The following is a 25,401-nucleotide window of genomic DNA, read 5'->3' on the forward strand; positions in this document are numbered from 1 at the left end:
CTTGAACTCTGGCTCTCCTCCAGTAAGCTTTCATTCAAAATCACCCTGCCCAACTTTCTCCTTTCCTCTGTAAAAGCAGTCCCCTCTCATTTGTTCTCTGGGTCTTGACTATGTTTTACTGAAGTTTACGTGTCCCAAATTGCAATTCCTCTGCTATTCTTGAATAAACTCATTTTGCTGCTAAAATAACTGGCTATTTTATTTTTAAGTTTGACCTACTGACATTTTTTTCTCCTTGGTCAAAAATTAGAAAATATTTCTGGGAAATATTTCCATGGTCATGCAAACCGAAAGAACAATTTGTCAGCTCCAAATACCTGCAAATAACCATTACCCTCCCCCCTCCCACCACTCCCCATACTCAGCAGGCTTAAATAATAAAGACACTTATTATCTTATATAACAAAATGTCTAGACATGTCTAGATTAGCTTACAAAAAAATATCTTAGAAAGCAGAAATCCCCAGAGTTAATTATTTGTTATCATCAAGGATCCAGTTCCTTCCATTTTCCTGCCCTGCTCTTCTCACTGTGTTAGCTTTATCCCCAGGCTGACTTCTCTGACAGGTACAAAATCCAATTACAATTACAGACAATGTCTGATGGGAAAGGCTGTGTATCTTCTTTCAAGGATGAAGAAACTGTTAAGAAAGGCTCTCTCTGCGCCCCCTCCAAGACTAAACCAATCACTGGTAGGCAAGTTAGATTATGAGTTCCCCTTTGATCAAGGATCTAACATCTTCCCCTAGACGTAGATACTTATACAAAAACCAAGCTTTTGTTCATAAAGGAAAGAGTGAATCCTGTTCTGCCAAGAAGAACTAATATTTATCTGGCATTTTACTAGTGCTAGGCATTAGTGTAGATGCTGGGAAGACAGAGGTGTTGAAGATTTAGTTCTTCGCCCCCAGTTTTACTGAAGGAGACGTACTGCAAGTATTTCATTACTCACCAGTCCAGTAGTATTTGTCATTTAGAGGCTTTTACTGAGAAACAAACTTGTGGGACTCAGACCTGATCTCTGAGATGTTTCATCTGTATGGTGGAAATAATGGTACTTTTCATAAAGAGTTGTTAACAATGTCCGGGAGTGATCTTTATATATCCTACAGACATTAAACACCTACTGTGTACCAGGTATATGCTAGGCCCTGACCCAGGACCCTCTGTCGTGGAATGGACCCAGCCGTGTAACCTTATTTTAGGTTGCTGACTGATGCTATTTTTAAAATGTTTTTTAACAAAATGTTTACATTTTTTAAATGATAAAAGTAATGCATATTTCCAGCAGAAATGTTGGGAAAGCTTCTAAAAATTTCTCCTAAAAAATATAACCACACATGTTCATGAAGATAAATGTTCCTGAATGTTCTTTGCAGAATTGTTTCTAATAGCAGAAAGTTAAAAATAACCTCAATATCTGTTTACATGGGAGTATGCATTTCCTTCTCCTAAATCATGGCATAATTATGGAACTGTTCAAAACCATGAGGTAGACATTTAAATCAGCAGACTATGGGTAAATAATCAAGCTCACATAGAAAGAGCTGAGAGATAATTTTGTTAGGTAAAAAAAATCAAATTTTAGAATGAAGAATATATACGGTCTTAGGTAGGAAAAAAAAGAGCTGTGTGTGTGTGTGTGTGTGTGTGTGTGTGTGTGTGTGTGTGTGTGTGAAATGACTGAAGGGATACATACCAAGTTGTTAATAATGATTATGATTATCTCTCAAGAGTACGGTAATGGGAGAGTTTGCCAGAAGTAAGTAGAAACTTTTAATCTTCCACAATTAGAATTTTTATATATTATGTGTATAAAGAAATTTTAGAAAACATAGGAAAAACAGAACCACTCATATTTCATCACTCATACTGTATATAGTCTTTATTTTATGCACATGTGTTTTGAAAAAAAACTGGATCATTTTGTATATACAACTTTATATCCTATTTCTAATACTATACTATATATAGTGATACATAATTGATTTCAAATGCTCAGATAAAATAATGCCTCTGGAAAAATCTCCCGTTCATACTGATACAAAGAAAATAGGCCCTGACATTCAGTTGTTCTCCAACCAAAGTAGGTCAAAGCTGGTTCATTTGAAGGAAAACAGAAGCACAGATAACTGAAAAATAGTGTATTAAACAAATCTTTGCCACTTCATGGTCCTGAATGCATAATACCACATCTAGTCAGAGCATGAGAACCTAAAAAAGAGAGAAAGCAAGCTCATGCACTAGCTAACAGGAAATGGTTATAAGGCAGGGCCCCTTGAACTCTCAACCAGGCACAAAATAACAAAAAGATTCAAAGGAAAACATACCACAGAAGAGGACTTCAATAAACATCTGTTAAAATGACTTAAAGTGGGGGGAAAAAATGAAGTAGAGGCTTCTTCGAAGAAAACAGAAAAAAGCTAGTACAGGAGAAATTGGAAGGGCCCAAAGCAGCTGCTCACATTGTGCTGTATCAGCAATTCAATCCAGAAGTCTTGGTGAGCACATCACCGTGGGCAAGGCAGTAATACCCAGATATTTGGCCAAACATTTTTCTAGATGTTTCTGTGAAGGTATTTTTTAGATGAGATGAACACTGAAATCAGTGGATATTAAGGAAAGTCAACGATCTTCCATGATATTAGCAGGCCTGACCAATTCAGTTGAAGGCCTTAATAGGAAAGAAGACTGACTACCACGAAAGGAGGAATTCTACCAGCAGACTGTCTCCAGGCCTGATATAAAGGAAGTTTTCAACTTTTCATGTTTGTGCGCCCTGCTCCTGGGCTCCCAGGGAAGCTATACTTCAACATTTACCAAGTCAAACTGATTCCACAAGACCTCAAAGCATGGGCTCTATTTCTGCCCAGAGCACACATTGTCCATCTGCTTCGTTAAAGAAAATCACCATAAAGGTGTCTTCTGAACACAAAAGACAAGAAAAAGCAAGAGATTTCCTTCCTTCCCATAAGATTAAAGTCCTACAGCCCTGCATATATTAGAAACTTAAGGTCTGCAACTTTCTGAAGTGTTCTTTGTCTAATAATTTGTAACTTTTTATGTAAAAATGTACATAACCCTACACCAAATGTTCCCTCTCTTCTTTGTGAAGACTGTATCCCAGGCAGCTGTCCTAACTTGGGCTCAGATAAAACTCTCTTCCTTTTCTTTTTTAGAAATTCTAAAAGGGTTACTCATTTTGCATCCACAGCTACAGCATCTGCTCCTCCCTGGGTCTCCAGCCTGCTGGCCTACTTTGCAGATTTGAACTTGCCAAACTCCACAATCAGGTGAGTCAGTTCCTTAGAATAAACCTGTTTCTCTCCATGTGTATACATACTGGTTCTGTTTCTCTGGAGAATGCTTACTAATATAGCATATAAGATGTGCCAGGCACTTTGCTAGGTCCTCCTTGCAGTTACAGAGGTAAGGCAAAAATCATACTAATAGTGGAGACTTGGTAGAGTATAATGACATTAGGCAATGAGACTATGACAAGAGGGAATGTTCAAGGTACAAGGTCAGCAGATATGAGAGACATAGCCAGCTTAGAATGTTCAGAGAAGGCATCCAGAGAAAATTACACCTGGGCTGATTTTTGAAGCATAATTAAGATAAAGATAAACTAAAGTTGCCAGAAGCCCAAAAATAACCCAAACAGCACACAGGAGAAGCAAAAAAAGAAAACCAAAAATGCAAGTTTAGGTTGGCATTTTCTCCCCAAATGATGCACAGTTGCTCGGCCTGGAGCAACTGGCTAAATATGCACCTGCAGAATGATGAAAATGCCAACAAAATATTCGTGGAAATATTGAGTGGAAATTGTGGTAATTATGGGTGGGAATATGACATACCATGGCCAGGAATTATTTTTGTGGATTCTTTCTAAATAAGCCCAAATCCTTATTGATATATTACTACCTTCAGGTTCAAACTAAATATAGAAAATGGATTCAGAGATAAGTAACAAGGAATAAGAAAAAGGATGCTAAACTGGTAACTCAGAGAAAAGAGCGAATTTTTTTTCACACAGATCTAGTGGTTTTGAGGAGCTGGATAATGATTCTTTATCACCCTAAAGTGTTTGTTTGTTTTGAGCTTGTAATGGATATAAATGCCCCCACCTTCTGTAGATGACTGAACGAGAGAAAATAGAGAGAAAATAAGCTTAAAGTAAAGCAGGAGATAGTTTGGTTGTGTTTAGGGAAGAATTTTTTTTCGAACAAAACTAGAAAGGGTGCCTTTCGAAGGAGTTTGCAGCGTTTTATTGCTCAGTCCTTCAAGAAAGGAAGAGACAAACACTGTGTCCTGAAGACTTGAGGCTTCTGTGCCTGAAGGTAGGGACCTGCCCCCAGATCCTGGCCAGTCCCTGTTCTAGGATTGGGGGGGGATTAAGAATTGGGGGAGATTAAGGATTGGGGGATTAAGGATGGGGGAATTAAGGATTCGGGGGGGGGGGGGATTAAGACAGCCTTTGGCTGCCACTCCCCCAGCCACAATGTCCACCAGAGCCCTTAACAAATTTACAAAAGTCACTCTTTTCAGTTTTCTATTTCATTTTCTTTGTCCCCTGAGAAACATAATAAGGAGCCAACCACCAGGCAGGAGAAAAAGTCAGAAATGATCTTGGTGCTTTCAGAACGGGACAGTGTAGTGCCACGAAAGCAAACTTCAATGAATTAAAGGTCGTGGGAATTAAAGATTTAACAGTAGTGTGTTATTCTCTGCTTAGACACACCAAGCTATTTACCACTCCTAAAATGGAGCCATTGGCCTCCTTCACTTTCCTCCTTCCTTCTCCTTCAAGTTTTTCCTTTTCCTCCTCCCGCTCTCTTCCCTTCCTCCCCCTTCTCCTCTTTCTTCCTTGTGGAATATTTTTCTGAAAAGTGAAGTAATGGTTGCCATTTGCTTCTCATTGACAATGTAATATAAACTGAAGGGGAAAACCAAAAGGTCAAAACAGAAGATCATCAGACTTCAAAGGGGGAGGGGGAGTAGTAGTTGAATTTTATTCATACAATTAAAGAGACATTGCATGGCTTGAAAAGAGAGGGAAATTCATCTCTCAGCAGGTCTTCCCAGAAACAGCACCATTTAAAGCACACCTTACACAGACGTTTAGCTGCTATTTGCATGTGAGAAAGAATCTATTTGAAGCCTCTGCAGAGAGCAAGTACCCACCATGAAGGCAGAATTTGATGGAGTGAAGAGCTTTAACAGTGCTCTCAGACTAAATCCCTCCAGCTTTGGACTGATTTCTTGGGGCCACAGCGTGGTGGGGATGGGGGCAGGGTTGAGGGACTCTCTAGGAGCCTGACACCACTAGGAAATCTGCCTAAACTCTTTTTAGATTCCCCACCCCAGGCTTCACCACAGGAGTGGTTACTTTCCATTTTCTGGAAGCTGTATTTCTACCCACTGAGAGCCAGCCGGTGAGCAGCGAAGTCTGTTAGAACAGGGCTACAGGGCTGAGCATCAGAGACCCATCGCAAACCAGAGAGGGGAGCCTGGGGAGTCAGCTGGGCAGCTGAGCTTCCCTCCCTGTGGGAAATCCCAACAAGACTGGGAGAAGGAGAGAGGCCGAGGCCATCTGGTAGGAAGTGTGCCAAAGAAGGGTTCCAAATCTACTGGTGGATGGCTCTCCCAATCCAAGTTTAGGAAATAGTGACTTACAGAATTTGAGCTACTGCTCTGGGGGAGGTACGGGGTGGGGAGGGCATCTTCCCCTTCTGCAGACTCCAATTCAGCTGATTGCTCTGCTTCTTTCTTCTGCTATTGCTTGCTTCTTTTGCTTAGGGTCCCTCCACCTTGTTCTTATTTCTCCCATTCTACTCACCTTTGTATCCCCAGTGCTTGGCACAGTTCTGGGCTCACAGTGCAAACTCAATAAATTTGAGGGGAATTGGCTTGACATGACAAAGGAATGGTACATGCATTAGAAGCAAAGAGAAAGGAAAGAGCAGATGGGGATTAGAAGAGTTAACGAGAGCTTCTTGAGGAACTGGCATTTGGTCTGGTCCTTTTAGGAAGGAAGATGTTCAGATGGGCAAAGAGACAAGTAAAGGCATCTAGAAAGTTAAGGAACCCGCAAGGTTTCCAGGCAGAGAGACTATAGTGCCAAATGCAGGCAGAAGAGGGGCAGTGGGCAGTGGGGACAGTTTGGACAAGGGTTAACTCTGAATGTCCACTTCTCTTCTCCTTTTAAGAATTCCAGTGACTTCCATTTCAGAGAACCAGCATTCAAAGAGGAATTCAATGTCTTCACACTGATGACGTTTCTACCAGCTTAAGCAGACTGTGGTACCCCTTGGGAGCACCATGGTCTGAGAGGCTAGATCTGGCCACCCCATGCTGGGCGCAGGTTATAAGCCAGTTTGAATGAAGCAGGGCGAGGAGCCAGATGAGGATTTCAGCCCCTCCACTGACAGGCTGAAGGTTGCTGCGACTGTAAGGTAGAAGTTGCTACATCCTTCCTCATCATTATTCAAAATATGCAGCTGACACTCAGACCAAGACACAGATGAATAAAAATGCTCACCAAGCTTTTTTTTTTTCCTCGCAGAGAAGATGAAAATGCAGGGGGCCCCTGTCATAGAAAGTTTGCCTGGCATACTTTATAGAGCTTGAATATTCCAAATCTGAGATAGAGCAGCCATCCACTGAACCCTGCCACAAACTTGTCGCTGGGGCAAGGCAAGGTGCCTGTGCCTTCCCTGTCTCCTACCCACACTCTCTTTGCTCTTTCTGGCTGCCTCCGGAGAGATGGTGTCTTTGCCAAGAGACAGGAAGTAGAAGAGGCCACGTTTATTTAGTAAACGCTGCCACCTCTCCTACCACCCCACTCTACAGTACATCTGTGTCTAATGCCACGTTTCTATCTCTACAGAAATGTGGACAAGATGGGAGGGACGTGAGACCCTCCCTTGGGCTTAGATTGTCTTGACTTAAGGAGGCAGCATTGATTAAGACACCACTATTTCAAATTGTTTCTTTCTTTGGCACCCTAAAGTTTTTTCACTTTCCAGAACATGGCACCCTAGTAATATTCAAGTCAGGTCAGAGCCTTTTTTCTTCTGATAGGGAGAAAGACAAGGTCCTTCCCACTGCAGGTAAGTTTTACAAAAGCATCCATAAAGAAACTGGAAATCTGGAAATGGATTCTCTTAAAATTACCGGGCCTGCATACCCTTTGAAAATCTGCAGGTGCCCTTGGGGGTTTATCTCAGTTTGAAGACATTGCCGTAGCCCAAACAGCTGTATCTTGTGGGTGGCAGGGAAGCACAGCACTGTGGATGCTATACCAGGAGGGCCGGTGTGGGAGTGGACCTGGCAGATCACATCAGAGAAGCTGCCACTCACTTAGTGCATAAGATTTGTCTCAAATGCAGTCAGCAGTTTTTTGAGGCCTGAGCTGAGCCTTGGGACATATTCCCCCTAGTGAGGTCCTGTATCCGCCATACCACAGGCCTTGTCAGAGCCTAAGCACAATCATGGAGTGGAAAAGGCTTTATTCTTTCCTTCTCTTCCTTTGGGATGATTGTCACGCCTCCCACCCTGTGGACATCCAGGGGCCTCAACAGTCATCCTTCCCTATCAGCTTTTAATTTAAAGGGACCTCAGTGCCTTCCTTAACACTGAAAAATACTAGGATAGATGGCAGCTTACACTGCGATTTTTGCCAGGAGAGGCTACTTTCTAATAGCCTGACGTCAATAGTTCAGACACTTCTCTACCATATTCACAATGTTTACCATATTCATGTATCATATCTACATTTCTTTTTTTTTCTCTGAATTGACTCACCTTTCTACTTTTACAAATTTAGATAGAAAACTGTTGTATTTCTACCATAAGAGCATCCCTCCTCCCTTAGCCTAGAGTATCCAGAAAGCAAAGCTGGAAACAAAGGTCTAGTTTATTGAGAAGGTAGTCCAGCGGTACAGAACGGGAGGATTGAGACAGGGAAGAAAGAAAAGCCAGTAGAAGGGTACTTTACCATGCTGGCTTCTGCTGCAGGCAGCTGGCACTCAGTCCCACTGGGGCCTTCCGGAAACCCTCATGAAATGTTTCTCAGAACTCCCCACCTGGAAGCTGTCAGCTTCCAACCTCCTCTGGTCAAGAGTAGCCCCATGGACACTAACTACCCCCATATTCCCAGGCTGCACATGTTTAAGTACAGAACTTGCAAGGGTAACCCCTGCCAAAGCAAAAGAGAAGCCCCAGGGCCAGGAGCCAACTGCAAAAGGTTGCAGGCCCAGGCAAAGTGCTGTCAGGTTCTATTTGTGCAAAACCAGTCAGCTGCACCAGCATGTGTCAGCTGTTTACCCACAGAATGCTCCAGAATTCTACACAGGCTGGTTGAAAACAGGGAGTCTGGGGGTGGGGTAAGGGGTAAGGGGGTGGTACTAAAATCTTCCTCACCCTACCCCTCGGTTCTGTCATTGTGCTCACCTGAGGTGCCTGGGATCCTGTCCAACATGGCTGCCGGAAGTCCTGTCTGTGAAGATAGTGGGGGTGGGAGTGCAGTTAAGGGCAGCCTAGTGAACCCAGCACTCTCCAAAAAGTGACCACGACATATGAGGTAGACAGCTCACTCCTGCATTGGCATGACTGTTGAGGAGAGAGGGGTAACTAGTTGTTAAAATTTGAGACTCAGAAACTACTGGCCCACAAAGCTCACAGTCTATCTACCGCCAAAGCCAATGCCCCCCCCAACTCCCCACCCTGGCCTCCCATTCACCCCCAGGCTGCCCTCTACAGTCTTCTCTCCCCTTGAGACTTTTGGTTTGTGTGAGATGGTGAGGGAGGTGCTGTGTGGTTTGTCCTGGCCACACCCTCTGAGGAGGTGGCTGACAAAAAAGGACAGCAAGAGCAAGCTTCCTCAAATTATACATAATACCCTACCCATCTCCTGCTTTGACTTAAATGCTTCTGGTGAAAGAACATCAGATAGATCTTCTAGTGAGTAAAAGGAAGTTGGAAGGGGGATTGCCACCTCTGGTATATCACCCAAAGAAAAGCTGAGCAACTTGCCATTATTTTGGAGACGGCAAGAAAAGAACATCTCAGAACTGGGGCCTCATCCTTTGATTTTTTAATTTTTTTAAACACAAGAAAAAAAGAGGAATTGTTCTTCAGCAAGTAAGTACATTTACTACTATCTTAATATGGGATAGCTCAGTAGGAATAGTTACCAACAACCTGACTGCCTTTTTAAATAAACATACCATCACTCCTATCTCCAAGATGCATACTTACTTCCAAAGGAGCCTCCCTGGGGTCCCAGCATGGCTGGTGAGTCATCAACAGAGTTATGACTCATAAAATTCTAAAGAAGTGAATTTGAGCTAATCCTGGTTAAAATGGAGTGTGGCTAATAAAACAGTCAAGTGAGGCTAGAAAATGAGCTCTGGGATGGTTCCCAAAAGGGGTCCCAAATGTCTTCTGAGTAGCATTGGACTGTGTCTGTGGTGACAAGCTCAGAAGATCACATTGGAGCACAACATTCATTTTCAGTTCTAAATTCTGATAAATTTCCTGAAAAAATTTCCTCCCATGGTAATACATAATATAAATAAGTAATTTTTGTAGTACGTCTTTTCCCTTTTTACTAACAGATTTTTCTGTTGATTCAGAACCTCTGCCGGTTTAAGACATGTTCTTTGTGCAGGGCGTTTAAGAATGGAGACACTTTTTTATGTTAATGTATTGAGAAGGAAGTCGTTTCATAATTTAAGTCCTGCCTTGGACAAAATAGGACCTCATTGGTGCTCTGTGTTTCTTGGTATGTTTTGAAGAGGATCTGAATTTTGGCCAGCGGATATTGAGGGCCCTGATAGTTCTCTGTGCTTTGACCGAAGTCTCATTGTCCCCATTAAGCAGAACTATTCCATGGGAGCTGTGGTTCGTTCTGGAAACATGTACAAGGCAAGATCACCTCCTCGGAGTTCCCCCGACCTTTGCTTTACCCTTGAGATTGTGTGGTTTAGATGTTGCTCAGATTAAGGTTCCCGACTCATTTCAGGTAGGCAACTAGAGAGTTTTATGACCCATACTAGGCCAACCTTTCTTCCTGGGTGACTTTAATTTTTTTTTTCCCTTTCAGGTTGTGAAAATAAATCCACAATCTTTTATATTCAGGAGTTTGGAGACCCAGGTACGCCATCCACGGTGTTTTTGCAAACATCACAGGAGAACCCTCTGTGTGAGATAGCTGAATTGTCTTCTGCTCCTGCCTGGTGCTTGCTGGAAGGTACCCAGGTCTCACTTGGTTTGAAATTGTTTTCACTCTCTAAGCAGCAGAAGCCATGGATCACCCAGCGAAGTGGAGAACACCACTACTCGAGCATCTGTATCTCAAGCTCTTTCAGTTCTTGATGCTAACTAGTCCTTTTTACTTCTGTTCAGGTAAGGAACTCTCAGGAGCTTGACTGAGTTTGCTGCTTCAAGGTTTAGGAGGTGGGGTTTTCTGTGCTGCCCCCTTCTGTCACCCTGCAAGTTGACCTTCAAGGGCTGGATTTGGGGGGCTGTTGAGAAGAGTGGGGCTCATCCTGCTGAAGAATGGTTCTGACTTTATTTTTAAAGTCAAAACAAAAGATCTTCTTTCTGCTGAACAGAATACCACCTGGTTTCCCCAAAGTAAAGAGAAGGCTTTGGCTTCAACACGGTCTGCCAGTTTGCAAAGAGCCCAATGTCAAAGGTCCTTGTCTTAAGAGCTGCTCACTTAAAGCATGTGTTCACTGCAGGCATCAGAATGTCTAAGTGTGAGGGAGGGAGGAAGAGGGGACAGGAGAGGAGTTTGGGCACACGGATTACGTGCCTGCCGTGATGGTAGTCGTGCATTTTCTGTCCTGGGCTGGAAAACTTGCTATTTTACATGGTTGCTGAACCAAGAGAACCACGACCTAAGTTTCATAATTTATGCATCAGATATTGTGTATATTTGACAGTTCTATGACATTTCCAACAGTTATAATTTTCTTCTAGGAAGCTGGGGAAGCACTCCCTAATGAATCTTCTGGGGGAGTCTAAAGAGTTTAAAAATGTTTAGAAGGAAATTTATACAGGCTTCCTAGAAATATGTGTGTGTGTGTTGGGGGGAAACCAATGAAAAAGGGAAAGAAACTATAAAATGAAAACCAGGGTTTTAGCAATTAAGCAAGTGGAAGGAGACGATGTTTGAGCTAAAGAAAAATATTTAGGAAAGCACTTTGTCCTACAGCTATATTCAGATTTTACTATTGCTGTACTGAGTCAACAAACAAAGCCCTGAGCATCTTATGTGTGAACACTTATTATTTACTCAAAAACTGAACCTGGGATTCCTGCCCTCTAAGAGATTCGAGTGTGTTAGTTGAAGAAGGCAAAACTAACCCCCAAGCTAGTGAAGAGCAGTAGAGTGCCTGGTCCCGATCCTAAGAGCCCGAGACCTGGGAAAGGTGGGACCGTGGCGGGCTGGGGCGGCCCGGCCAACTTTATGGCAGACGCCGGGTGATGGCGGGAGAATTCTGGGTGGGGCCACAGTGCAGACAAAGGCTAAAGGTAAGGATGAGTCTGGCACAAGTGTTCTTTCTTTTGTGTACTCATCTATTAATTCAACAAATATTGAGCATCTCCTCTGTATAGGATACTTTTCTTGGTCCTGGGGACAAGTTGTGAGCAAGATTGACATGGCTTTTGCCTTCATGGAATTTACGGTCATTAGGAAGAACGTGAAACTCAATCAAAGAATCCCTCAAATGAATGTGCAAACGACAAACACTGTCTTTCTCTGCCAGAGGGGAGAGTGGTAAGAATGAGCTGGGTGAATGCAGAAGAGCAGCATGTGAAAGAAACAGAGAAGCAAGGAAGTGGAGACAGCGTGTTGGGGCAGGCGGAGGGAGGGACCAGACTCCATAGGGCTCCAAGGCCATGGTCAGGAATCTGAATGTTATTTGGAGGGACTGGGAAGCCATGGAAGGTTTTAAGGAGTGACGTGGTCTGTACCAATCACCTGGGGGCCTTGTCCAAAACAGTTTCTAGCACAGGGGATTTTCAGGGCAGTGAAAAGACTCCATATGATGCTATAATGATGGATGCATGTCATTTTATGTTTGTGGAAACCCACTGAATGTATAGTGTCAAGAATGATCCCTAAGGGAGACTACAAATTTTGGGTAGTAATGAGGTGTTAATGTAGGTTCACTGATTGTCACAAATGTACCCTCTGGCATAGGATGTGGATGGTAGGGGAAGCTGTGTGCGTGGAGGGAATGGAGTATATGGGAACTCTCTGTACTTTCCATTCATTTTGCTGTGCACCTAAAATGCTCTAAAATAAAGTCTGTATATTTTTGAAAAATACAGTTTCTGCTGAGGTGGGCCAGGGAGGGGCCTAAGATTCTGCATTTCTAACAAGGACTCAGGTGATGCCAATGCTGTTGGGCCACAGACCTTCCGTTTGGGTAGTAAAGCTCCGAAATGATGTTTTAAAAAAGAAGTGTTGCTAAAGCATAAAGAGCGGCTTGTAGGGCTGCCAGAGTGAGGGCGTAAAACCAGTCAGGAGGCTATGTTGGACAGCTTTGATGAAGACACTGGAGTCAGGGCGGGGGGTGGGGATTGGAGAGTGTGGTGCTATAGCATCAGGGAGGAGCTGGGAGCTGCGGATGGCCCGCAGGAGGCAAGGCTGGGTGAGATCACAGAGGCTTTGGCTTCGGAGAAAGGGATTTGCCACACACCCTGCTCTCCTGGTCTGGGCCAGGAAGCTGCACTACCCCCCACCCCACCCCTCCGCCCCCATCCCCAGCTTGGCCATTGCTGCCCAGGACAGGGGACCACTTTGTCCTGAGAAGGGAGGGGCTGGCCGAACTCCTCTCCACTTCTGGTTGGGTCTGTGGAGGCAAAACACTGGACTCGTGGACTCCAGAAACTGGCAGTTATAAGGCGGAGAGGGTCTAACTGGGTGGCTCTCAGAGGGGCCAGCACGGGCAGCTTTCTCTCAGAGGTGGGGTGTTTTCAGGAAAGCAAGCTCCAAGGGGAGGGGAGAGGCCTTTGGTAGGAGTTGGCCAGGGACACAGGAACGGTGTTGCCTGTAAGTCTATGGCATGAAGAAGACTGAGCCAGAGGGAAAAGAATGCCCTCAGAGTGCCACAGGGACTCTTCCCGTCGTCAGGTACCATCTGAACGCTGCTGGCCAAGGGCTCCTATGAGCCGTGGTTCTGGCTGGGACAACCCTGATATTCAAAGTCCCTGAGCTTTTTCAAGATTTAAGTACCATTTGGAGATGCAAAGGATCAGATTTATACAGAGCGTACAGGCTGGGTCTCAAGAGGAGAGAAAGTCAGGAGTGATGCAAAAATCAGGTGACAGGTCTCAAATCTGTCAGCCGCTGGAGAACAGACACTTATCTTCCTTGTGTTCCTGGCACCAAGCCCAAGGCCGACACAAGCCCCATGGGCGCTGGTTCACCTCATGAAGAGCACTTAGCAGTGTCCCAAAGGGTCACTGCCTTTGGAAGGGTATACACAGACCATTAACAGTAAATCTCTAGATGGTGGGATTATAGATGACTTTTATGCTTTTCTATGCTTTTATTCTTTCTATAAATTTAATGTGTGTCTCCTTTAGAGTCAGGAAACACCTTTACTTATTTATTTATTCTTTTATTTTTCTAAAGATTTTTATTCATTTATTTGAGAGAGCGAGCACGTGCACATGAGAGAAAGCACAAGTGGAGAGTGGGGGAAGGGCAGAGGGAGAAGCAGACTCCCCACTGAGCAGGGAGCCAGATGTGGGGAGATCCCAGGACCCTGAGATCATGACCTGAGCTGAAGGCAGATGCTTAACCATCTGACCTACCCAGGCGCCCCGAGAACACCTTTATTTAAAAAGCATACTTAAGTCCCAGTGACATAGCATACATCACAGCACATGGGGACTTAAGCTCTTCTGCCCAGCTCTGGATACTTGGCTCAGTCCGGATGTCAGCCAGTTACCACGATTATTCTGGCCTGTCCTGGGTGTGGTTCAACAAATCACATCCTATTAATGACAGGAACAGCCCCATTTAAAAATCTGTATAGTGTTTTACAGTTAACTAAGCACTTTTACATCTGGGTATCATACAATCCCTGTGATAATTATGTGAAATTTTAGGGGAAAAATTATTATGCTTATTTTGCAGAAATTCCCAAGGAACCACCTTGTTCAAGGTTATGATTCTAATGTGCAGCTAATAGAGCCAGATCTCATCTTCTAATGCCTAACCATGCATTTAGCAAATAGTTATTGAGGACCTACTATGGGCCAGTCCCTGTCCTAGATTCTGCAGATATAGCCATGAACTAAACAGATAAAGCCCCGGCTCTCACAGCCTCAAAAGTAACTACTGCTGGAAACAAACTTGAAGAGAAATAAATCAGGGCAAGGGACTAATGAGCAGCAGGATGGATGGGGTCTGGGAAGAAGGTGCTGGTTAGGGAGAGTCGGAGAAGGGATCTCTGACAAAGGGGGACCAGAGCAGAAACCCGAGAGAAGCAAGGCACTGAGCTGTGTGGCTGTCTGGGGAAGGCACTGGTACCTGGCACTTGCCAAGGTCTGCAGGGGCGTCTCATGTGTGTTACCTCACAGAATCTTCATGCCCACTTTGTAAGGTAAGTGTGGCTCTGCTCATCTGTAAAATGGTGAAGCAAAGTCAAAATTCCACTAGGTTTTAGGCAGTAATGCTCAGAATCCAGGGACCCGACTCTCCCCTCCAAATCCACTGAGGCAGACAAAACACTTCAGACCTTTCAGTTGTCTGCATGCAGCAGGCCAGAGTATGGAAGCCGGGTCCCGTGGAATTTCCAAATCGCTCAGAAGATTTTTGGTTCCTCTTTTCAGTCTGGTTCTTCTTCAGCATGAGTGTGTGGTGAGAGGATTTCACATAGGAACATTAAGGATCCCATTGATGGTTACTGACCTTTAGAGGGACACCCACGCTTCTCCTCAGATGGCTGGACAAAAACTCCTTAAGTGTCATCATTGAAAGTAGCTCGTTTTCAGTTCAGATTCCTCTTTTGCTAATGTCACATGTCAAACTCGGTTAGAAATCCTGGATTCTTTTTGGGTGGGAACAAACAGATCATAGGGAGAGATCCTATTTGGAATCCCAGATCAATGAGCTGCTTTCTGTCATGGTATCTGTCTGGCCCATAGCAAGACCAGAGTCCTGAGTACCTGACATAACCCCTGAGTGCAATGGAAGGACCAGAGGGTAGAAGTTGGGAGCAAGAGTTGGGAAAGAGAGGAAAGGAAAGTCTTAGAGAAGACTTGCTATGTATTAGGGACTTTCCATGTATATCATTTAATTGAATTGAATTTTACAATGATCCTGGGGGGCAGGTATCATATCCTTTTTACAGATGAGGGAACAGATTTATTAGCAGGTGGCTGAGCTGGGACTAGAATCCAAGTCAACAGAAACCCATAGTTCATGCTCCTTATACCTGTGAGTTTGCTTCTGCTGTATCTTTTTATTTTATTTTTTTAAAGATTTTTTTTATTTATTCATTTGAGACACAGAGATACAGAGAGAGAGAGAGAGAGAGAGAGCATGAGCAGGGAGAGAGGCAGAGGGAGAGGGAGAAGCAGGCTCCCCGCTGAGCCAGGAGCCCGATCGATGTGGGGCTCGATCCCGGGACCCTGGGATCATGACCTGAGCCGAAGGCAGACGCTTAACCATCTGAGCCACCCAGGTGCCCCTCTGCTGTATCTTTTTAAAGAGAGCTCAGGTTATTTAGCTATTATATGCTCCCCTCAAGTATATCTTTTCATCTCTTCCCCCTTTTTCAGATATGTTCCCTAAAGTTGTTCAGCACAATTGCCAAAAGGGGTGCCTTAGATCATTCTCAGTTACTTCACCCTGCTATGAAGATACCTGCCATCACAAAACTCACTTCCTAATGCTTTGGGGGGCCCATATCCAGTCTGATGAAGACCTGAAGAGTGGCTCTTGAAATAGAGAGGTGCTAGTGCTCCATGATCCTGCTGTCTGAGGAGAGAGAGAGAGATTGGAGACTCGATCCTTAGATAGCAGCCCCCCCTCCTGCCCAGGGGAGGCTGTGTGGCTCTGGGAGATAATGCATAATAGCATTGGGTGGGGGAGGCAGTGGCTAGTTGTGAAAGAGCTTGGGTTTAGGGGATCTGCTTTTAGGTCAAGCCCAGCATAGGAAGAATGATAAAAAAAATCAGAAAACACAGCCTGACGGGAATTTGGTGCTACTGATAAATGCTTAGGAGCTAACAAAAAGATGGAGCTTGGATACTGAAATGTTGGTAAACCTGGAATACACTGATGGGAAAATGAGCAGAATGTTTTAAATGGGGACCCTCTTATAGGGCAGCTGTTGCATGGATTGCAGATAGCTGAAAGAGATGGGGACCAGATATAGATCATTTAGGGTCGCTGAAGAGAAATGGTCTGGAGGTGTAAACTACACTTTGTCTGGTGGGGATGAGGGGAGTCAATTCAGCCTTAAGTTATGAGGTCAGTCCAGGCCTGGAAAGAAAAGGACTGTTTTTCAAAGCAAAAAAGCTTAACAGTGGGGTCCAGCTGGGGTGTGGGCAGTGTTGGCCCACTTATCCTGTAACTGGGGCCTAAAGTTGGGGAAACCAGTAAACAAGGAGAGTGGCTTGAAAGGTCTGCCCCAGAAAGTGTAGAGCTGGGACAGCTTACTTTCCTGGGCTTAGTTTCCTCATCTATAAATAAGAACACCAAAATGAATGAACATGGAAGTCCCTTCAAGATCTCACGTTCCGATGACTTCCATATCCCCATGGGGCTGAGTACATTGTCTACCCATAGTTGGCATTCATATGCTAGGTCTCCTAAAGTCGTCCTTCTTATGGGACTAGTGGACCTTCTCCCTCACTGGCCATCGACAGATGAATTGAAAAGAAAATGTGGTATATACATACAATGGAATATTATTATCATTATCTTATTATTCCTTAAAAAGGAAGGAGATTGTGGCACATGCTGAAACATGGGTGAACCTTGAGGACACCATGCTAAGTGAAATAAGCCAATCACAAGAAGAAAACACTCTATGATTCATTATATGCAGTATCTAAAGTAGTCAGACTCATAGAAACAGAACATTGAGTGGTGGTTACCAAGAAAGTGGGGGGTAAAGAAAGGAGAGTTGTGTAATGCATACAGAGTTCCAGATTTGCAAGATAAAAAGTTCTGGAGATCTGTTTTCTGACAATGTGAATACACTTAACACTACTGAACTGTACACTTAAAAATGGTTAAGATGGTATATTTTTACATTTTTTTAACCACCATAAAAAAAGAGAGAGAGATAGGGCGCCCGGGTGGCTCAGTTGGTTAAGCGACTGCCTTCGGCTCAGGTCATGATCCTGGAGTCCCAGGATCAAGTCCCGCATCGGGCTCCCTGCTCAGCCAGGAGTCTGCTTCTCCCTCTGACCCTCCCCCCTCTCATGCTCTCTCTCTATCTCATTCTCTCTCTCAAATAAATAAAATCTTAAAAAAATCTACATAAAAAGAGAGAGAGAGAGAGAGAGAGAAAAGCACTGGGGACCAAAATTATAAGTGACTCTGAATTGCCAACTCTGAATTCCTGCTTCTGCAGGAGGCTATATTTAATAGAAAATCTTCTGTTTACCTCTCCTTAGGCATCATCCAGGTGAACAAGACAGTGAAAGAAGTAGCAGTACTATCCTGTGATTACAACATTTCCACTGAAGAACTGATGAAAGTTCGAATCTATTGGCAAAAGGATGATGAAATGGTGTTGGCCATCATGTCTGGAAAAGAGCAAGTGTGGTCCAAGTATGAGAATCGCACCTTCACTGACTTCACCAAGAACCTCTCCATTGTGATCCTGGCTCTGCGCCTGTCAGACAATGGCAAATACACCTGTATCGTTCAAAAGATTGAAAAAGGCTCTTACAAAGTGAAACACATGACTTCGGTGATGTTATTGGTCAGAGGTCAGTGGGATTTTTCTGATTTACGATAAGCTGGCAGATTCTTGATGCCCTTAAAGACATACTCCTACTGATTTAGTTGAAAATTTTACCGAAGAGGGATGTATCTTCATTTAGGGTTAAGTAAGTCTGTGGTTTTACAAGCCCTAATTGACTTCTCAAGACATCCTGGAAATATCTATTAGTGTGCATTTCTTGCATTTTGACAATCCAGATTTATGACAGTCATCCTGAGGCACTAGAATGACCTAAAATGCCTTCTGAGTCATAAGGGGACTCACTTGATTTGATGTAGCTGAACTATTAACTGCCCTTGATCCAGTAATATATTCTTGTGAAAGTATATTGAAAGGTATAAGAACAATGCAGGCAGAGATATTTTTCGAGTAATATTTGAATGCCTATTACTATGGCTATTGTACGATTTATATTTATTATTATATTTGAAGCTCTCATCTAATGGGTATTCCTACAAAGTTAGACATTAGAGGACTGGATGCATAATTTATGTAACAGGGAAGAAAATTAATTCATAAATCAAAGCTCTACTTCTACATCTACTGTGAAGGCAAGCATTTCTTGGGTAGGAAGGTAGGAATTTATCACAGGTGATAGTACTAGAAGATACTAATATAGCCTGAGCCCCTTGCTGAGAAATGATAGCCCTTGACCTTTCCCCCATACCTGAAATTCAGCCATGTTTCTATTTCTTCCTGGACACTTGGGCCTTTAGTGGAAACTGAACCTATTACTTAATAAGAGATCATCATTCACCTTGGTAACAGATAATGTAAGTGGATCCTTGGTGAATTCTTCACTATTCTTTCCTGCTCTGTTCTCCAGCTATGTTGAATCTTCCACTTCAGCATCCAAATCACACCTAAAGCTTAGGAGATAAGCCAGTTACATGGGATTACCTTAAACCTCCCTCTTTGTGTATTCCCTACTCATGGAGAGAGCAATGATTATATGGTGGTGTGATTTTAGGGGTTCTACCAGGTCCACCTTCTCCGAAGTTCTGACCTGCACTGATTCCTAGAATTCCCACCATTATTGCTTCTCCTGCCAGTTTCAGCATTGTTCCCCCTACAAGATCTCTGTTAAAAATGAAAATGTGTTACCTGGGGGAGGTGGCACCACAAACATATTAGCCTGTAGTAGTTAATTACGTTAGATATAGTCAGTCCTGTCACAGAATGCCCGAAGGGAAGTAGATGCAGGACTATATACATTTTGATAGGAAGATAAAGAATAAAACCCAAGAGGAGAAGAGGCAGAATTTCAGGAACGGCAAGACCTAGTAGGAGACCACAGCAGCAGACCAGGGACAGCTCAAAAGGCAACACAAGAGTGCTGGGGGTCTCAGAAGGGCCCGGAGGGGCAGGGCACCAAAGTCAGATGAGTGAAGACAAAAAGGGAAAATTTTCATTTGACTCAGAACCAATCAATTCTTATTTTTCCATTTGCATCAGTTACAACAGTGCTTCTCTTATATTAGGGTTCCTATGAATCACTATAGGATCTTGTTAAAATGCAGATTCAGATTCAGTAGGTGTGGGGTTGGATCTTCGATTTGGAACTAAGAGATCACCAGGTGATTCCCAAATGTACAGCTGCTGAGGACCACGGTTTGAGAAACAAGACATTAAATCACTTATTTGACTAGGATGACTAGCTGTCCCATTTTGCCCGGGACTTAAGAGGTTTCCTCAGACACCTGAGACTTTCTCAGGTTTGGCACTGAACAAGTTGGTCTCTCTACATTTGCCTAAGATTGCAAAATGGTATAATATCGGCATTACAATATCTAAAAGCCTCTCCATTAACCAGCATTTGGGGAACTAGCTGTACTAGTTAACAGATTAACTAGGGTAACGGATGTTTACCTTTCTAACACGTGTGCACCTCTTCCTTTCCTAATAAGATATTTTTACCCTACCCATTCAGAATGGTGAAAATGTGGGTTAATGCATTAAAACGAGATACAAAGGAATAATTGTTTTAAGGTTATTTATTTATTTATTTATTTGACAGAGAGAGACACAGCGAGAGAGGGAACACAAGCAGGGGGAGTGGGAGAGGGAGAAGCAGGCTTCCCCCGCTGAGCAGGGAGCCCGATGTGGGGCTCGATCCCAGGACCCCGGGATTATGACCCGAGCCGAAGGCAGATGCCTAACAACTAAGCCACCCAGTTATTATCCCAAAGGAATAATTTTTTGATGGTTCACAGTCTTGCAAGGCTTTAGGTGCTGTTATTTGAGATGGATCACCTCACTGAAGGGATAGAAGACAGCTGAGGCTGTGCTAAGGCTAGCCAGACCTTGCAAAGATGGTTTCTAATATACAGAATATTTTCAATATTCTTGTGGTTAAGTATCTCTCAGAAAAGCAGAGCACAGAAATGAACATGAATCATAATTTAGGATATGGGTTACTTGGATTTGTTATTCCAGGTTATAACACATAACATTGATGTTGTAAGAAACAAAGGGAATATTCGTTGTTGTTGTTGTTGTTTAAGATTTTATTTTGTGGGCCTCGAACTCACAACCCTGAGATCAAGAGTGGCATGCTCCACTGACTGAGCCAGCCAGGCGCCCTACAAAGGGAATATTCTTGATGTCAGCTACCATTATAATTTTTTGATCTTATAAGATAAATTGCAGGAGTAGGAAATGTCAACTAAAAATGGCTCAGGAAAATGTCAAACTTAATTTAGAAACAGGGTTGATGCAGAAAAGATGACTTCACCTCCTACCAAATGCAAGTTTTTCCTTTTCCTGGCAGTTATAATCACTTGTCATAACTTCCCCTTTCTCTTATTATTCACGGCGCTACTGGGTGGTTTTGGAAGTTTTCACTGGGCAGCTTGATTTAAATGAGGGAGCTCATCCAAGAGAGTACAAATTTAAGACCCACATAACTCCATGTATTTATTAACTGATATGCTATGTGTCAGGCCCTGTGCTTCATGATTTATATTAATGACGTCATTTAATTCTTAGAACCCTGAAATGCCGGTATTATTATCCCCATCTTAGAGATGAGCCAACTAAAACTGAAAGTGGTGAAGTAATTGGCCCCAGGGCTAAAAGGCAAACCTGGTTTCAAAACCTGCTGTTGGATCTTGGCCAGCCTGTTCCTTAAAGGAAATCTTTATTAATTACGTATGTATGGTTCCCAAATGTTCTTTTAAAAAACCCCAACTTTCTAGAGAATCACAATCCTCATGAGTGGCTTCAGCTTTACATTATACATTTTGTATTAAAAGAAAATCCAAGTGGTACAATTTGTTTACACTATGATGCTTTCTAAATAAACTCTTTAAAAAAAAAACAACAACACAGCAACCCGCTGTTGATGACCATTACGCTATACTATGTCTCTCTGTGGAACTCTGAATTGTGAAAAGAAATCTAACTGTATGGGATGAAGTATGCGGGGCTTGGTTTCCCACACTCAGGCTGAGAAGTATACATTTCTTTAGGCCTAAGACAAAGGGAGAATGTGAGTTAGAGAGCTTTGTCCTGTGTTCTCTGCAGTCATTTCACTATGCTTTGCTTTGTATATACTTTAGTATCTTATTGGGGGTCAACTATACAAATGCAGGAATGCCTCAAGTATCTTGGAGGAATGCTAGGAAGGCCCCTGTGTCCTTGTGATGCATATCAGAATAGCAAGGGAGTCGGTAAAGTAGAGTGGTTGAGATTACAGTTTCAATATTGTACAATTTGGACAGAGGCTTATCTTATTAAAGACTACTTTTGAAAATTCAGTAAGGGAATTTTCTAAAGAATTTTCTAAAGAAAATTTAGAGTAGTGGTTATCTCAAGTTTGGGAAATGGGGAGACAACAAAGGTGAGACCATACAAGTAGATTTACATAAGTTATTACAGTCAGTGTGCTGGCTCTCAAGTTTGATGGTGGTTTCACAGGTGTTTTTTATAGTATTAACTCATAAATAGATAAATAAGAGAGCCACTTTGTATACCTCAAATATTAGGAAGAAAGGCAAGAAAAGAAAGGCAGGAAAGGAAAGGGGAAAAAAAGCAGGCAAGGGAAGAGAAGAGAAGGAAAGAGAAGCTTCTGGTATCAGAAAAACTTGAATTCACATCCCAGTTTTGCCACTTACTCATGATTTCTCTCGACCTCAATTTGATTATTTATAAAATGGAAATAGTATTAGGTTAAGTCAAATGAAATGGCTGATATTTGACCTTTCTTGACATACACCTGCCTCGTAGGGTTGTTGTAAAGATGAAATGAGGTAATGTCTAAGACCTAACAAACATTAAGAGCTCAGTAAATGTTGTCTATTATTTTTCCCTTCATCTCTTACAAATGCAAAATACTATGTCAGTATTTATTCACATAGATCTACTTCTTTCTATAAGTATCCTCCTACCTCCATCAAAAGTGATGAAGAATTGGGGTGCCTGGCTGGCTCAGTTGGAAGAGCATGTGGCTCCTGATCTCAGGGCCATGAGTTCGAGCCCCACATTGGGTGTAGAGTTTACTTAAATAAATAAAAATCTTTAAAAAAAAAGTAATGAAGAATTGACATACCCAATTCAAACCAAAGTTGATCTTTGGATTATACATAACAATAATTTATGAGAAGTTGCAAATTATATCTCATTTTATTATTCTTATTAAAGCTAATTTATTAAAAAAAAACCTCACACACCCCCACCGCACCAATACATAATGATATGTACTTATATCTTTGTTCTTTCTTCAGCTGACTTCCCTGTCCCTAGTATAACTGACCTTGGAAATCCATCCCGTAACATCAAAAGGATAATGTGTTCAACCTCTGGAGGTTTTCCAAAGCCTCACCTCTCCTGGTTAGAAAATGAAGAAGAATTAAATGCCATCAACACAACAGTTTCCCAAGATCCTGAAACTGAGCTCTACACTATCAGCAGTGAACTGGATTTCAATATAACAAACAACCATAGCTTTGTGTGTCTTGTCAAGTATGGAGACTTAGCAGTATCACAGATCTTCAACTGGCAAAAATGTAAGTAACATTGTTCTGGGGGAGTTTCTACTGTGTAAAATCTAAAAAAGAAAACTCAGGGCGCCTGGGTGGCTCAGTTGGTTAAGCGGCTGCCTTCGGCTCAGGTCATGATCCTGGAGTCCTGGGATCGAGTCCCGCATCGTGCTCCCTGCTCAGCAGGGAGTCTGCTTCTCCCTCTGGCCCTCCCCCCTCTCATGTGCACGCTCTCTCTTTCTCTCTCTCACTCTCTCAAAATAAATAAATAAATCTTTAAAAAAAATTTATAAAAAAAAAAAGAAAACTCAGCCAGATCCATTTTAGAATCGTGTATATTGACTTTGATAGCATTTCTTGTATTTTTATACCCACAAATGATAATGAAGTGATATTATGACTTGTTAAGATCACTGTACAAGGTGTGAGCATGTTACTAGACTAATTTTATTTTCTTTCTTTTTTTTTTAAAGATTTTTATTTATTTATTTGACAGAGAGAGACACAGCGAGAGCAGGAACACAAGCAGGGGGAGTGGGAGAGGGAGAAGCAGGCTTCCCACGGAGCAGGGAGCCTGATGCGGGGCTCGATCCCAGGACCCTGGGATCATGACCTGAGCTGAAGGCAGACGCTTAACGACTGAGCCACCCCCAGGCGCCCCAATTTTATTTTCTTTAAGAAATTTTCTAAAATTGAGACATCCAAATAAGTGCTCTCCCTCAAGTAGTCATCCTAGGAAGTTACTGTAACAATATTGTTGATATTGAAAGCACTAAAATTTGTCCTTCTTTGGACTTGCACTTGGGGCTTTGGTACTTTCTTTTTTGGGCACCTCCTTCCCATTGTCCCATGGTATCAAATCATTGCCTTTTGTGGGTGAATGTGCCTTTTAAGAACTACTGGTTCATTCACAACTAAGTCTGGTAAAGAAGGTAAATGACAAACTACTTGAGGACAATGCCTGAAAATAGAGGTCATTTTTGCCCAAATACCATGACCTTCAAATACTTTACCCTTCAGCTCATAAACTTACAGAATTTTCTGTCCCCAAGACATGAAATCATTTGAAAATGTAAAATGGAATAAGTTGAGCTTCTATAAATTTATGCATGTTAAACCCATAATGGGTTATTACAGAACTCAGATACTTAAAATAAGTGTCTAACTTGTATGGCTGATTGTATGGAAGACCATCAGCTCTCTCTCCCCCTGCCCAGGCCCACTCTTAATGGCACATTTTGTGGCTGCATAGTAATAAACAATACTATGAATTTGATATATAGTGGCACATGGATATATAGTATAAGATAGAATGTATAGCATGTCTTCCTCTGATCTTTACTTGTAGTAGAGGAGATATTTTAGATGGTCTAGTAGCTCATTCTAGTGAATGATTTACTCTAGATCTTTCCATCTTGAAGTACACTTGTTCATTATTTTCTTCAGTAGGTAATGAGAGAAAATTTCCTGGGAATATTAGTTCAAATACAAACAAAATTTTGACATGATTTTATTAATAGTCCAAATTCATTTCTTTCAGTCATCTTTTATGTGTTCTAAAGATTTTATAAAAATGAGGTTTGAGTTATATAGTTTATTAATTTATTGTGACTAAGGTAGGGATTAGCACACAAAACAGTAATAGCAGCTTCAATCATCTTATTTTGGACATTATATTTGGAATATGAGTGTATATGATATTTTAGGACAGGAATTGGCAAATACTTTCAGAAAAGGGCCAGGGAGTAAATATTTTAGTTTTTGTAGGTCAGATGATCATTGGCAACACTCAGTTTTGCTGTTATAACCTAGAAGCTGCCATAAACAAGACATAAATGAAGGATATGGCTGTGTTCCAGCAAAATTTTAAAAAGGCAGTAGGCCAGGTTTGGTCTGTGTACTGTAGTTTGCTAACTTACAGGAAACAGAATGTAGCCCATTCAAATAAAAGGAGGGAGCTCTTATTTAAAGATGATTTAGACTGTCCAGCTTTAATCTTTTCCCTGATATGCCTTCTCTCAATTCTTCCCTCCTGCTAAGGATGAAGAGTATACCTTTTTGGTCTAATGAAAAATACTAGCTCTTTGCCCTACATTTACAACAATTAATGGAAAGATGATTAAGTGTATGGGTTTATTCATTTCTTTGTTCATTCAATCTTTATTAAAGTAGTTATCAGATACCAAGCATCTTCCTAAGTACTAGTGTTGTCTTGATTGTCAGAGAGCTTTAGTGTATAAATACTTCAAATCTATTAACTGAACTGCAGGCATCTTTTTCCCCCCCATTTTTTTTAAGGGCGAGGAGGGGCAGAGGGAGAGAAAGAGAGAATCTAAGACAGGCTCTACACCCAGCACGGAGCACTACACAGGGCTTGATCTCAGATCTCACGACCCTGATATCCTGACCTGCACTGAAATCAAGAGTCA

At 42.4% G+C, this 25,401-nt stretch overlaps 1 protein-coding gene across 3 annotated transcripts in view; it reads left to right on the top strand.

Moving 5' to 3' along the window:
- The window catches only part of CD80 (CD80 molecule), a 38,254-nt gene that overhangs the window by 5,540 nt on the left and 7,313 nt on the right, over nucleotides 1-25,401 (top strand). The window contains exons 2-7 of one of the 3 annotated variants that reach the window (XM_027582185.2): nucleotides 3,215-3,293; nucleotides 6,210-10,027; nucleotides 10,109-10,159; nucleotides 10,303-10,410; nucleotides 17,662-17,979; nucleotides 22,718-22,999. In XM_027582185.2, the coding sequence (XP_027437986.1) occupies nucleotides 10,311-10,410; nucleotides 17,662-17,979; nucleotides 22,718-22,999 (700 nt within the window). In that variant the 5' untranslated portion in view covers nucleotides 3,215-3,293; nucleotides 6,210-10,027; nucleotides 10,109-10,159; nucleotides 10,303-10,310. Of the gene's footprint in view, nucleotides 1-3,214; nucleotides 3,294-6,209; nucleotides 10,160-10,302; nucleotides 10,411-17,661; nucleotides 17,980-22,717; nucleotides 23,000-25,401 lie in introns of all 3 variants that reach the window. The other 2 variants (XM_027582186.2, XM_035726039.1) reach the window with 2 other exon arrangements.

The sequence above is a fragment of the Zalophus californianus genome, chromosome 1, assembly GCF_009762305.2.
Source record: "Zalophus californianus isolate mZalCal1 chromosome 1, mZalCal1.pri.v2, whole genome shotgun sequence".
In the NCBI taxonomy this organism is placed as follows: Eukaryota; Metazoa; Chordata; class Mammalia; order Carnivora; family Otariidae; genus Zalophus; species Zalophus californianus.